At 43.4% G+C, this 14373-nt stretch overlaps 1 protein-coding gene across 2 annotated transcripts in view; it reads left to right on the top strand.

Annotated features, from left to right (window-relative positions):
- Positions 1–4657, top strand: part of Serpina6 (serpin family A member 6) — a 10584-nt gene extending 5927 nt beyond the window's left edge. For both annotated transcript variants that reach the window (XM_031356079.1, XM_031356080.1), the window contains exons 4-5: positions 2579–2723; positions 4260–4657. In XM_031356079.1, coding sequence (XP_031211939.1) covers positions 2579–2723; positions 4260–4445 — 331 coding nt within the window. In that variant the 3' untranslated portion in view covers positions 4446–4657. The remainder of the gene's footprint in view (positions 1–2578; positions 2724–4259) is intronic.
- Positions 4658–14373: the final 9716 nt, after the last annotated feature.

Here is a 14373-nt window from a genome sequence, read left to right as displayed (position 1 = left end):
CACACACACACACACACACATTCAGGTCTTATTTTCCCCATAGGCTGTAAGGTTCTCTAACCTGAAAGTTATACTTACGATCCCTCTATCCAGAGGTAATTTGGGACATACCACAAGTCCAGTCCCACTTTCTTGTGAATTTTATAACCATATCCACCTTGTATATTATATTCTTATATCAATTCCTTAGAGGGAACTCACCAAACACTAGTCTCTCCACTTTGCTATTTTCGTTGCTGGCTTATTATAAAGCATGCCTCACTGTAGATCTTTGGAGGCCTCTGTAAAGCACAATGCAATTGGCATTTGCATCCTGGGCAACTGACTACACTGAGAAAAGTCATGGAGAAACAACTGTCTGGGAGCCTAGTGTGAGCATGGAGCTCTAGCTACATTACTTTCTTAAGAAAATGTCTTGTAAATGAGTTTATACTTTTACATCTGGACCCTGTGGTGTGTGTGTATGATCGAACTTCAGGGCATGGCTCCTATTTCATTTTTAAAATTCAGTACTCAGAATTAAACCAAGGGTCTCTTTTTTGTAGACTTACTACTGAACTGTACCTCCAATAACCCCTTTTTAAAGGTAGAGTTTACTCAGACTGGCTGTGAACTCACTCTGTACCTCAAGCAGGCTTTGACACATCAAGCGCCTGCTCTAGAGTCTGGAATTGCTAAGATTACAAGATAGTGACACAAAGTCCAGGTTCATTTCTTTGTAATTATAAAGATGTCTTTAACAACCATACCCTCCCCTCCCTGTTCACAACTTTTAACATGCTCTTCTTCTGACCAGATTGTATAAGGTTTTTAGATCTTTCCACTTTGCTCTTTTGTTCTCAATCCCACTGTAAATCTGGCCAAAAAGCAGAGCCTAGGTCATGGCCTAACTACTGAGCTGCCTTGAAATGCCCAGTTCTATTTTAAATCCATGCAAGTCTCAAGGCATGGACAAAGAGCATATAAGTTGATTGTCAGAATGTAACATGAACGTCCTTTTGTCCTGTTTCCCGCTCAGCTCTTGTTCCCACTTGAAACTCAAACATGAGCAGTCTTTCCTCTTTCTGTAGGACCATATGAGTCCTAAATAAATATTGTTCATTCTGGTCTTCTGAGATCCCACCCTAATCACATATTAGGCCCCTTTTTATAGACTTCTAAGCTTTTCTAGCCCATACCTCCAAGCATTTTCAAATTCCTCAAGCCAGTTCTCAAGCCTTCTAAACCACATTGTCAGGTATTCACAGAAATCACCCCACTTCTGGTACCATTTTTTTTTTTAAGATTTTATTTGTTATTATAAATAAGTACACTGTAGCTGACTTCAGACACACCAGAAGAGGGCATCAGATCTCATTATGGGTGGTTGTGAGCCACCATGTGGTTGCTGGGATTTGAACTCATGACCTTCGGAAGAGCAGTCAGTGCTCTTACCTGCTGAGCCACCTCGCCAGCCCCCCCACTCCAGTACCATTTTTTGTGTTGGTTCTTTCTTCATTGCTGTCATGAATACTAGAAAGAAGCATTTTAAAAGATTGAAAGATATGGCTTTGTCTACTGTTTCGGAGGCTTCAGTCCATAATAACTTGGCTGTTGTTTCTGGGCCTATCTGTGGTGAAGCAGAACAGTGGCTCCCTTTTGCCCCTTTTGTCAGTCAAGACACTTAACTCTCATTTAGGATGGGTCCCCCATCTGCAGTTAAACCTCTCTGGAAACACCATCACAGACACATCCAAAAGTGTGTCTCCTATGTGATTCTAAAATCCAATCAACAAAGATCCTGTCAAATTCAACATTCTGGGGTCTCCATTGAACCTTCTTCACATAGCCTGCTCAGGAGCTCTGCATAGGAAATCTATACTATACATTGTCTGGCCTCAGAGACTTTCTGGAAACTTGGTGCCCACCTCTACGACCCTTCAATTTTACATCCTTCATGCCTACCAAATTCTACAATGTGGATGATGCCAAGTTCTGCTGCCAGGTTGAGATACCACCCCATTGAACCACAGATGTGTGCCTTTGTGTCCAATACTTAAAAGATACTTTCCTAGGCAGCAATTTTCTTACAGGTATCTTTAAAGCTCTATTATTTCAGGTGCTATCTTTTCAAGTGACAATTTAGAACTCTTAATGAGTGAGTGAGCACTTGCACTCACTCTTTTCTATTATTCCAGTGCAGAGTTCCTGATTTCTCATTAACAATATTAAGCTCTTTAACAAAAATATGACCACTTTATCTAAAACCATCCTATCCTCAGGATAGTTATCTGGGATAACTTCCTTTCATCACCAAACTGTGTATCACCTTTCTGTTCTGATTTTCCGATATCTCTCCCTGTAAATCTGAGTAACTGCAGCAAGTAATAACAATACCACAATTTAAATAATGTCCTCTTGAAAGGAATCATCCAGGGGATACCTTTTCCTGTATCCCTAGTGAGTGAGTCAGGCTGGTGGTACAAATGCTCGTGGAATCACACAAAGAAGTAAACATCGGTCTGGGAAAGGATGTGCTGCTATCTACCGCTAGGCCTACCTTTGAACTCTCTAACTCTTTTTGTTTCACCCTGGACAGGCAGATGAACCTGTATATCCCAAAATTCTCTGTGTCTGATACCTATGACCTTAAAGATGTGCTGGCAGATGTGGGCATTAAGGACTTCTTCACCAACCAATCAGATTTCTCAGGCACCACCAAAGACATTCCCATGACATTAACAGTAAGTGTTTTGGGAGCCTTTCTCCAAAATCTACACTAAAAACCTTAATAGTAAGCAACACATTCATTTGTTAAAGGTCCTATAGGTCCCAAGGCCCTTCAAGTTCAGTAAACAGAGGCTCAGCAAGAAAACAACCACACAGAAAGCTAGTGACTAGGGAGAGTCACAGCCATCTTAGCTGCCATGGGATAAACAGCTACCCATCCCAGGAATCCTCACAGAGGATGGACACTGGAAAACAAAGCGGTCATGACAGAAGTGAGGGCAGCCCCTGGCAAAAAGAAATAGAAGACAGGGTGAAGGTCTCATTAACATCACACCAGGCCTTTTCCTCAATTTCATGTTTCAGTCTTCAGCTTGATGTTCTGAATTCATAGCTGTGTTTAGAACATTTTGATTATCTACTATGTACCAGTGCGAGGATCTAGACTTGTTTCCATTACTCAGATATGTACACTGTCCTCCAAACACAAGGGTTTGGAGTTCATGGAAGCCTTACTTAGTGATGTATGAGTTCAATAAATGTGTTGTGTGAATGGGTAAAGTCCTTGGGAAGGCTCAGCCACACAAAATTATCCTTCTTACCATTTATTAATTTATTTTTAAAAAGACAAAAAGGGATATTTTTCAGTATAACTGTACTAGAAGTGCTGAAGGATTGACTGTTCTAAGCCCTAAAGGACACTGACTATTGATGGGAGCTTCAAGTTCATATAGAGGCGATAGGCATTGTCCCAATGCTAAGGGATCCTTAACTCAGAAAGGGTGAAGAGCTCAAAGTGCTCACAGAGTTGGCAAGAACAATCATTGACAGCAGCAAGAACAGTGGAATACTTGACCTTTGGTCTGTCAACTCAAAACCTCAAATCCTTAAGACCTACTGCAGAGGTCCATTACAATCATGGCTCAGCCTCTGCCTGGCTGCAGGAGCCAATCACAGAGAGACCCAGAACCCCTCAGACTTGCTGTGAAATGAAATTGATGAGAGAGCTCCTCCCAGGGGATGCAAAGAATACATTGGCTGTCATCCAATGTTTAATTGCCAGAGTGGGCTCTGTCCCAGGTTTTCTAAGCCAGCTGTTGACCATTTGGCTGTCTTCAGAACTCTCTCTAATGTAAATCATTAAAGGGAACATACCAACAGCCAGGGCTTTACATTTCTGCTTCCGCCTAGGCTTTCCTAAGCCAAGTAGGCACAAGCACATCATGTAAGTTCTGCTCTGCTGTTTCCACAGCAGGGAAGACAGAATGAAGTCTCTGGATGCCTGGGGTCTGGTACAGAGAGGCCACGATGTAGCCCAGGACTTCCTCTGACCTTGCATGGTGGATGCAGCCCATCATTCCAACAAAGAGGAAGTTAGGTGCAGCCAGGAGTCAGAGCTGCTGCTTTGACACAAAGCAAACACATAATGTCTGGGGCACTTTGCCTGTTTCGCCTTCCATGGGACAGACTGCAAGATGGCCATGTGATGAGATGTGAACAGCTCCTGCCTCCTGACAGGGATTTATTTACTGCCTTTGATGTGTTTCTCCCAGGTGCTCCACAAGGCCATGCTGCAGCTGGATGAAGGGAATGTGTTGCCTGCTGCCACCAATGGGACTCCAGTACACTTGCCTTCTGAATCATTCACCATCAAGTTCAACAGGCCCTTCCTCCTCCTGGTCTTTGACAAGTTCACATGGAGCAGCCTGATGATGAGCAAAATCATGAATGTAGCGTAAGAGCTTGTCCCGAGAAGCCATGGTGCCACCTGACTTTGGGAGCACAGAGGCCTTTACCCAGTCTTCTTCAGGGTCTCCCCAAGCCAACCAGGTGTTCCTACTTTTAGATATCTTGTAATGAATAGCCCTTGTGGCTACTCTCCAAACAAATCAATTGAGAAGGGACCACTGAGAAAGAGTTAACAGTTATTAAAGGATGTTTTTGCAAACTCTGGAGTGCCTGGATACTTACATTCTGAAGAGGGTGTCCCTTCTCTTGATTCATACATAAGTGCTGCCTTATCGCTGCCCTCACATGGGAGAAAAGCAGAGATAACTCTCTAGGGTCTTTCATAAGGTCACTAGTCCTATTTATGAAGGTTCCACCCTTTCGACCTCATGTAACTCGCTGCTAGGTTTCAAATACTAGGTTTCAAATGAATCAGTGAGACATTCAGTTCATAATGTATAGTCCTACCACACAGAGGGCTGAGTCCAGTCAACAAAGCCACCTCTCTTTCTGATGGGAAGAAGAACATTGTGGATCTCAGACACAGGTCCAGAGTGTAGTGTGTGGCTTCAGAGGGAGACTGGCCTGAGACAGAGCCCAGCCAGGCCACAGAGTGCTCCTAAGACAAAGTCAGAATAGTGTGGCTGTCTTTAGAAAGTCTGGGGAAGAGAGGCTGGCAACTTTTGTACACATAGCGGAAGAGCTGACAAATAAAGCCTGGCATGGGGCACAACACAAGAGTCAGCAGAGGAGAAAGCAGCAGATGCTAATTTAGTACCAATTCTAATTTTTTTTTTTTTTTTTTTTTTTTTTGGTTTTTCGAGACAGGGTTTCTCTGTATAGCCCTGGCTGTCCTGGAACTCATTCTGTAGACCAGACTGGCCTTGAACTCAAAAATCCACCTGCCTCTACCTCCCAAGTGCTGGGATTAAAGGCGTGTGCCACCACTGCCCGGCTCCAATTCTAATTCTTGATAGTTCTCCTGTTCTTACTCCAAACTCAACACACACGCACACGCACATGCACACGTACGCACATGCATACGCACACACACTGATGCAAACCCCCAAGGCTTGGGCCAGCCATGTTGAGGCACTTCTGCTGCCTCTACCCAGACTGCCCCATGTGACTGTGAGAACACCACTTCTGTTGCACTATGACTATGGTTTTCTTTTGTTTTGTTTTGTTTTATTCATTTTATGCAAGCCAAAGAAAAATCAAACCAAGTTCAGAATGTCACCCATCCTTAAATATACTAAATGTGTATGTTGCATGTGTAATATCATTTCATAATATGCATTCTTTTATAAATGGAAATATATAAAAATTGGCATGAATCAAAAGTGCCATTTGAAATCAATAGAGGAAATATATTGTTAAGCCATGCATTGCTTGGGAGTCACTAGCGACTGAAGGAAAGTATAATTCTTCTCATCCTTGAAACAATTCCAAATGAATCAAAGATTTGAGCACCAAAGTTGAATCATTAAATCATGAAGTCTATGGTTTTAAAACAAACCCCAAAAGGATGAGGTATATCCTCATCCAGATGCTAAAGAAAGGGCTGCTGCCCTGAGCTTCATAAACAAAGTCAAGTGGGTTTAAAGGACAAGTGAGGGAGCGATAAAAATATGAAAGTTAATTTCTCCACTATATCATTTAACATTTTAGAATGCCAGGAGAAGGTTGTGTTGGGTTGGGGACAATAGTGTCTCCTTTTGTTTGCTTTTTGTCAAAACTTACTGAAAGCTCTGAGTGCTCAGGTCCAACAGATAGAACGAATCCACAGGAGAAACACAGAGAACCTCAGGCAAGGAACAACATGCCCGAGCAGAAATGGAAAACTCTTAAATCACACACACAGAAAGATGCACTGCATACAGAGGACAAAGGTTAAGAAAGAGGAGGCTGAGCCGGGCAGTGGTGGCGCACGCCTTTAATCCCAGCACTTGGGAGGCAGAGGCAGGTGGATTTCTGAGTTCGAGGCCAGCCTGGTCTTCAGAGTGAGTTCTAGGACAGCCAGGGCTACACAGAGAAACCCTGTCTCGAAAAACCAAAAAAAAAAAAAAAAGAAAGAAAGAGGAGGCTGGATTTCTCATCCGAAGTTATGCCAGCCAACCGATGTGCTGAACTGAGATGCACATTCTAATTCTGTGGGAATTAGAGTAAAGTTGACAGGAAGGCATTTGGGACAAGCCTAAAGTGGAAAATGTACAAAAAATATCCAGCAGAATCCTTCTACCAGGCCTGGAAAGAAAAGAAATAAACCTGAGTTTCTTACTGCCTAGATGGAAAGGCAACCAAGGGACATGAAAGCCAATGCTGGGAGATCTGGGAGTGGATAAAGCAGTGTAATTTAAAAGATTTGAATGATTGGATATTATCAACACAATATAATAACCTATAGATTTTCTGGGTTTGATCATTATATGATGGTTAGGTCCACTTTGGTAAATTCAAGGATGCTTAGAATAGAAAGCTAAAACTCTTGAAAACTATACTAAGAAAGATGTCTTTAAAGTTCTAGAAGTGAAGGAGGGCAATGATAATAGTTTTCAGAAAGAAGAAAAAGATCCTTCAAAAATGAAGACAAAGGGCCCAGAGAGACAAATCCACAGTTAAGAGCACTGGTTGCTTTTCCAGAGGAACTGGTCAGTTCCAGCACCAACCTGTCAGCTTCTCTAACTCCAGTTCCAGGGAATAAACATCCTCTTCTGAGCCATGTGGGCACTGCACACACATGGTGTACAGATATGCAAGCAACACAGCCATACACATAAAAACATGGGACAGCATGAATTTCAGAAGACAAAAGACGAAACATATTCTGATTATTAAATATATTTTAAGGCAGTTATTTTGGCAGAAAGATGATTCCAGATGGGAGTTTGGAACTATATGAGAGAATGAAAAGCATCAGAAAGCTAATACGTGGGCAAAGGGTAAAATATTTCAAAGATACCTTTAAAATATAAATTATTATAACAGAAACTAACAATTTGGTATGCAGATTATCAATTTATGGCTCATCGGCTCTAAGTCCTCCCATAATCTCTGACAATCTAAGAGCATTTTTAATGCTTCTGCATCCCACATTAGGCACAATGCTGGCTTTTGCCAGTAGAGGGTACCAGAGAGACATCGTGGAATGAAATGCTTCACTTTCCTGGTTCAGACCAAACAAGTGAGACAGAGCAGTGGGTGATAAAAGACAAGCACACAGATAGACACACAGACGGGTGATAGATAATAGAGATGCAGAATATAGTCAGAAGGATGGATAGGTGACGATATATGCAGAGAGATGATGGGAATATACACCCTAACAAATAATAGTTGAAAGATAATTTTCATAACTATATATCTTGAATGCCTGAGTAGGCACTCACATACCTGATTCTTAAAGCCAGAATCTTTCTTACATAAAAAAAAAATTAAATTGAATCTTACTAAAGCAAAACTTAAGGAAAATACTGATTATATCCACTGTCATTTCATACTGTACTGGAATTATTTATCAAATGATGTGATTAATTAAAGACAAGAAAGTAGAACTGGGGAAAAAAGAATAAAACCTAAACAAATGAAGACACCCATAGCCAAACATATGACCGAGCTTAGGAAGCCTTGTGGAAGATTTAGAAGAAGGATTGAGGGACCAGAAGAGGAGAGACAGCCCACAGGAAGACCATCAGAGCCAATTAACCTGGACCCTTGAAGACTCCCAGAGGCTGAACCACCAGCTATGAGCTGGACCACCCCCACCCACGCATGCACATGCATAACAAATGTGCAGCTTTGTCTTCATGTGGATCACCCAACAACTGGAGTTGGGGCTTACCCTGACTGGCTTCAGTGGGAGAGGATGTGCCTAGTCCTGCAGTGACTTGAGGTGCCAGGATAGGTTGGTATCTAGGAGGGGACTCCCCCCTTCTCAGAGGTAAAAGAGGGGGATGGTAGGGGAAGAGCTGTGATGGGGGACATGGAGAGGTGAGTTGCAATCGGGATGTAAAGGAGATAAAGAAATTATTGGAAAAAAGAATAAAAAGAATCAGAGATCTAAAAGTAAAAAGAAATAAAGCTACCCAAGTGTGAAAAGGAAAACATCCCTGTGTTTATGCTCTGATCGGAGGGTATCCTGAGACACGGGGGCCCAGAAACCACACATCTCTGAGATAGGACAGTGTCCTTAGGAAAGTGCATCCTAAGACAAGGGAGTCCAGGAACTGCACAGCTCTGAGCGGAAGCCTCCTCAGCAGAGCATTTCAGCTCCCAAGAGAGAGTATCCCTACTTGAGCTGAAGAGCTCCGGGGCCTCAGCCCCGCTCCTTCTCTTCCTTTCTTCTCCTTACTGCTTCTGTTCTTCTTGGCTTCTTCCCGTGAGATTGTCACATCAGGCAGGAATCTTATGAAAGAGATTTATTGGAGGGTCTAAGCTGTGGAAGGACGGACTCAGGGATGGCTGCTGCCCTCTGCTCCTGGGAGTGGACAGCAGGGAATTTGGGCAGAGGGACAGTGCTTATATAGGACTTCTAGAGGAGTGGGGGCTTCTCGGGGCAGAGATTTCCAGGGTGGGGATTGGTGGAAATTCAAGTCCTGAGCTTGAGAGTGCGCTCAGGGATTGGTGGGTTTTCCTGCTCAGGGATTGGTGGGTTTTCCTGCTCAGGGATTGGTGGGTTTTCCTGCTCAGGGCTTGGTGGCTTTTTTTCACCCTTCTTCCCCTGCATCAGGCCCATGGATTAGGGTGGGAAGTCCTTCCTGGCCACAACCTGCTATTGCTGAGTGCCATCTCTGCTGGGCTGCTAAGGGGATGTTGGCGGGTGGTATAGAGCGGAAGTGCAGCCACTGCGGACAGCTCCTGTGGGGCAGCTCCTGCAGTGGTGTTTCACAAAAGCTGTAAGCTGAGGCAGGAAAGGTTTCGCCACTGTGGACAGCTCCTCATGCGGGCAGTAGGCTGAGACAAGAAAGATGTCACCATTGCAGACAGCTCCTGAGGGGCAGCTCCCACTGAGGCGGAAAAGGGTGGTGAGCCACTGTGGACAGCTTCTGCAGCACCTGTGACACCTGCAGGCTGAGGAGACTACGTATGGCCGCCCTCTTGGACAGCTCCTGTTGGAGATTTTACTGAGGCCATAGGCTGGAGCGGAAAGGAGGAACCTGCTGGTGCTTTTGTGTCCCGCTGTTCAGGGACTGTAGTCCCTCCTGCACTCATTTGTTTCAACATGATTCTAAGCTGTTGGTGCTGGCAGGAAGGGAGGTTAAGAAATCAAAGTATAGGATCGAGTTAGATAGAGACTATGACAGACATGCCTTTAAAGGTTATAGGCCAGCCTTCGTTTTGTTCCTGTTCTTGTGTCTGTTTCCTGGTCCTTCCAAGATTTGTGGAGCCCTACTACAAACTCCCCTATAACAGGACTTTCTGGACCCGCCAGCAGTTCAGGGGCTTTTTAATATTTTAAAGCTTAGTCTTTTTAGCTAGGGAAGTCTCCCAGCCAGCTATCCAGCTTAACCCAACGAATCCTGGTACTACATCCTAACACGTGGCGAGCTCTACCTCTTGTGCTCTTCTCTGGTCCGCTGGTCCATCCATTCACCTCACTGTCTGTTGTCAAATCTGCTTCTGCTCTCTCCGCCTGTGGCATTTTACCTGCCCCGAAGTTCTGTCCCCACTTCCTGCTTCAGCTATTGACCGTCAGATCTTTATTACAACCCATCAGCAGTGGAAGAACCTCTGAACACGTCTAGATTGCCTTCAGGCAAGTGAGGAAGGAAGAATATTTACAAAATAGAAAACCCAGTGATGGGCCCTAGAAATGGTGATACCAGTATCCTGCCAGGACTCAATCTCCGCAGAATTAACAATTGAAAATACAGAGACATACCTTTACACAGTGTGAAGAGAAGGCTACCTCAGCACTCCCCACTGCTGTCAACACTACACTAAGGTGCTGTCCTCACAGTGACAGATTGAAACATGGAGCCAAAATAAATGTTTTCTTCTGTACATTGCTTCTGTCTGATGTTTTGTCATCATGACAAAAGAAAGCCACCACTGGGGTCCAGAAGTGGGGCCATTGCTCTGATAAGTCTGACCATGTACTGCAGCCTTCAGAACAAGAATGTGGAAGAGTTTGGTGCTGTGGGTCAAGGGAGCCCTAGAGTGCTGTACGTACAATGTTGGGGCCATTGTGGTAGGATTCATAAAGGCAGGAATGCTGATACCATCTGAACAGCAGAAACTGTGGCTTCCAGGTGGGATTAGGGATCCTTTGGGGAACTATAAGCCATTCCTGGTGAATTTTAACAAAGAATTTGACTATGTTCTGCCCATGTCCAGAAAATTTGAGACAAGCACATCAAATAATACACAGATTTGTTTGGCAGGTGAACTTTCAAGACTGTGTAACATTCAGATCATGGTTATTACTTGCCCCATTTTAATAATTTAGAGTGAAAAGTGGAACAGAAAGGAATTAGATTTGATGCTATAGACAAAGTAAGTGTAGATAAAAGAATTAATTGTTAAAGTGATGGGCATAATTGAAAGGCACTTTGCCACAAAAAGAAATTTGTCCAAAGAGGGATACGGCCCTCTATCCAAGGATCCCAATGTAAAAAACGCAGTCATTAGGAATACCTTCCTTTAAAAAGTGCGCACTTAAGATTGAGTCTCCAGGGCACACAGCTCAAACAGAGGCACTTAAATGGATATTTTTCCAGATTATGTCACACACAGAAACTCAAAGTGGTACAAAGCCATGATACAGGGGTGGGGTGGGGTGGGGTGGGGTGGGGTGAGGTGGGACAGGGCACTTCTCAAGATGAGCACAGAACTTGATGCCATACAACTTACACAAGCATGAAGATTTCAAAGGTTATGGGGTCATGGAGATCTGCATCAAGTTTCCAGAGAAAAACCATAGACCAGATATCATGAAACAGAACTGGATTTCATGTATGGAGAGATGTACTTAGGTAAAAACTAAGTTTCAGTGGAGACCCCCAAGGAAGGCCATGTGTGCCACAGGCAGCAGAGATGCAGGAATGGGAAGTGGCCATGCCCTTTGGAGTCTACACAATGTCCCCACTTGTCATGGCTGGTTTTGGGTTCTCACTGTGGCACAATCTTTCCTTGCTGTTCCTCCTGTTCCTCTCCTTTGTAACGGGGATGCTTACTCTGTGCTGCTGTACACTGTAAGTGTACTACTCATGATTTTATAGTGGCTCACTGCTAAGAGTTTGCTTTAAGTCTCAGAAGAGACTTGGGAGTTTGGACCTTTGAACAGTGTTGTTGGAAACTGTTAAGACTTTGGGGACCACTGAAATGAATGTCGCATTATCAGATGGACATAAGCTTGGCAAGGGTGTGGTTTGGGTGTAAAATATCTCCACATAGACTCATACGTTCAAACACATGGTGCCCAGTTGCTGACACTGTTGAGGGAGATTAGGGTCCCTTAGGAACATGGAACCTGGTTTATGGATGTAGAACACTTACGGACGGACCTTTTAGGACTATAGCTGGGCCCCATTTCTAATTTTGTTCTCTATTTCTGGATTCACCAAGATCTAGGGAGTCTCTAACATATGCTTCTAGCCCCAGGAGCTCTGCTGTGTCTTCCCTGCCTGCCGTAGTGGAGAGAAACCGTGAGCCAAAATAAACCTTTCCCTCCTTAGGAAGCTTTAGCTGGGTGACTTGTCAAAAGATGAGAAAATTAGCTGAGCGATTAGTTTGTAATCATAATTAATTTATAAGTATATAATTGCTTTATAGTGTTATATAATTTATTTATATATAAAATAATTTAATTTAATTTAAATTTTTAATTACACAAAATGAGCAGAAAGATGTGAACACACAAAAAAATATAGAAATAGCGATTAAACACATGGGCATACACTCAGCGTCACTTAAAAAACACCAACTACAGAACTACACTGAAATCTCACTTACAAACTACTGGGTTGGCAGAAATCCGAGTGCAAGGTGGTGGAGCCTAAGTCTGAAACCGTCCTTCTTACAAACTGTGGCAGATGCCAGGCTTGCCCTGAGAAGGGAATTAGGCAACAGACTCGGTGTTTGCTTTCTAAGACTGATGTAACTCATTACCATAGACCAAGCAGCTTCAAACAACAGAAATTAAATCATGCCATTGCAGAGGGCAAAGTCCAAGAGCAAGTGTTGTCCCTGCGCTGTCTCCCTCCTAGCTCGGTGGGTGTCAGCAACCCTCTACAGTCCTTGGCTGTAGACAGAATTCTCATTTCTATATCCATCTTTATGTGGCCTTTCCCCCTAATCTTTCTCTACCTCAATCTCCCTCTGCCTTTCGCCTACGAGAACGTCTCAGTGTGAGACAGGGCACTCTTCGTTGGAGTAACCTCTTCCTCCCACCCTTGACCACACCTACAAAGACTATGTCATCAAATTCTGCCACATTTACCTGCTCTGAGACTTATCTCTCAGAATACATTTTGGGTTATCCCCATCAAAAGTCTCCTGATCATCTCACTTAATGCAAAGTTCTTTTTGTAAAGATGTATTTATGTTATGTGTTTGAGTGTTAACTGTATGTGTGTGCACCATATTCACGTCTTCTGCCAATGGAGGTCAGAAGAGGGTGTTAGGTTTCCTGGAACTAGAGTTAACAGATGGCTGGAAGCCACTGGGTGGGGGCTGGGGAACTAAACCTAGAGCTTCTACAAGAGCAGAGCTAGAGTTCTCAAGTGTGTGTGCGTGCATGTGTGAGTGTGTGTGTGTGTGTGTGTGTGAGTGTGCACACCAACCCCAAGGCATGTACTGTCTTTCTCTTAATCTCCTCTCCCATTTAATGTTCATGCTTAAATCTACATTAAAACCTCTTCTTAGTCAACTCCAACTTTATTATAACACAAACAAACAAACAAAAACCTTATGATTTTCAGCATTTACTTTTGATCCAGAAGCCCTGCTTTAAGAAATGTAAGCTAATGACATGTATCTGGCACTTACAAAAATAATCCCCCTAAAGTATTTTGTAATTGGAAAACATTAAAAATGGCTTAAAAGCCCAAACAGAGGAACTTGGTTGAGTAAACACTAGAGTACTGTGAAGTCACATAAAGAAGCAATAACTCCTCAGGGTATCATGATTTCATAAGGAAGAAGGAAGGAAGTACAAACACATGTTTGTTCTCATACAAAGAAATACAAGAAGAAGGTACTAAAAAGAACGTGGTTAAATGATGCACAAGAGATGGGGAGGGTAAAATGGTGGTAGCAGAGGTGTCGGGATGGTGAGTTTCTTCTTGCATCTTTTTATCTGGCTTAGACTTTGGGAATAATAGTAACATCTTGCATATTCAACAATACAATTAAGATGACAAAATTCTCAAAGCCAACTGAAAGAAACAAATGAGAATAAGCACATTTCAGATAACCACACAGAAGGGGAGAAAAAGAATGGAGCCAAGGATCCTCGGAACATGGTGTTTGGACCATATGCTCCCCCTTTAGAGGACAAAACACTGCCAGCAAACCTCCAAGTTTTCTTTGCAGATCTGCCTTTCAGAGTGGCGTAAGCATATGACGTTGTGATATTCTTTCTCTGTCTTGTAGGACAGAAGGAAGAAGGGAAATGCAAATATGGAACAGGAGAGAAGGAAGAGTACTGGGAAGAAGACGAGGTGGGAGAGTGCTTGTCTAGGATTTGTGAAGACCTGCGTTCAATCCCCAGCAAGAGAGAAACCGAGATGGAAAGACCGAGAAGACAGAGCCACTGAGACAGTGACAGAGGAGAGAGATGAGCAAAGACAAAGGGAGATAGAGGGGCAGGGAAAGAGGGACAGGGAAGGTAAGGGTAGACTAAGGCAGAGAAGGGAAGAGGAGGGGAGGGGAGGGAGGGAAAGGGAGACAAGGAATGATCCCATATGTGAATTGGAGGCATAAATGTGTGGCTTAGAG

Source organism: Mastomys coucha, unplaced genomic scaffold, assembly GCF_008632895.1.
Source record: "Mastomys coucha isolate ucsf_1 unplaced genomic scaffold, UCSF_Mcou_1 pScaffold6, whole genome shotgun sequence".
Classification (NCBI taxonomy): domain Eukaryota; kingdom Metazoa; phylum Chordata; class Mammalia; order Rodentia; family Muridae; genus Mastomys; species Mastomys coucha.
This window is presented reverse-complemented; position numbering and strand designations above follow the sequence as displayed.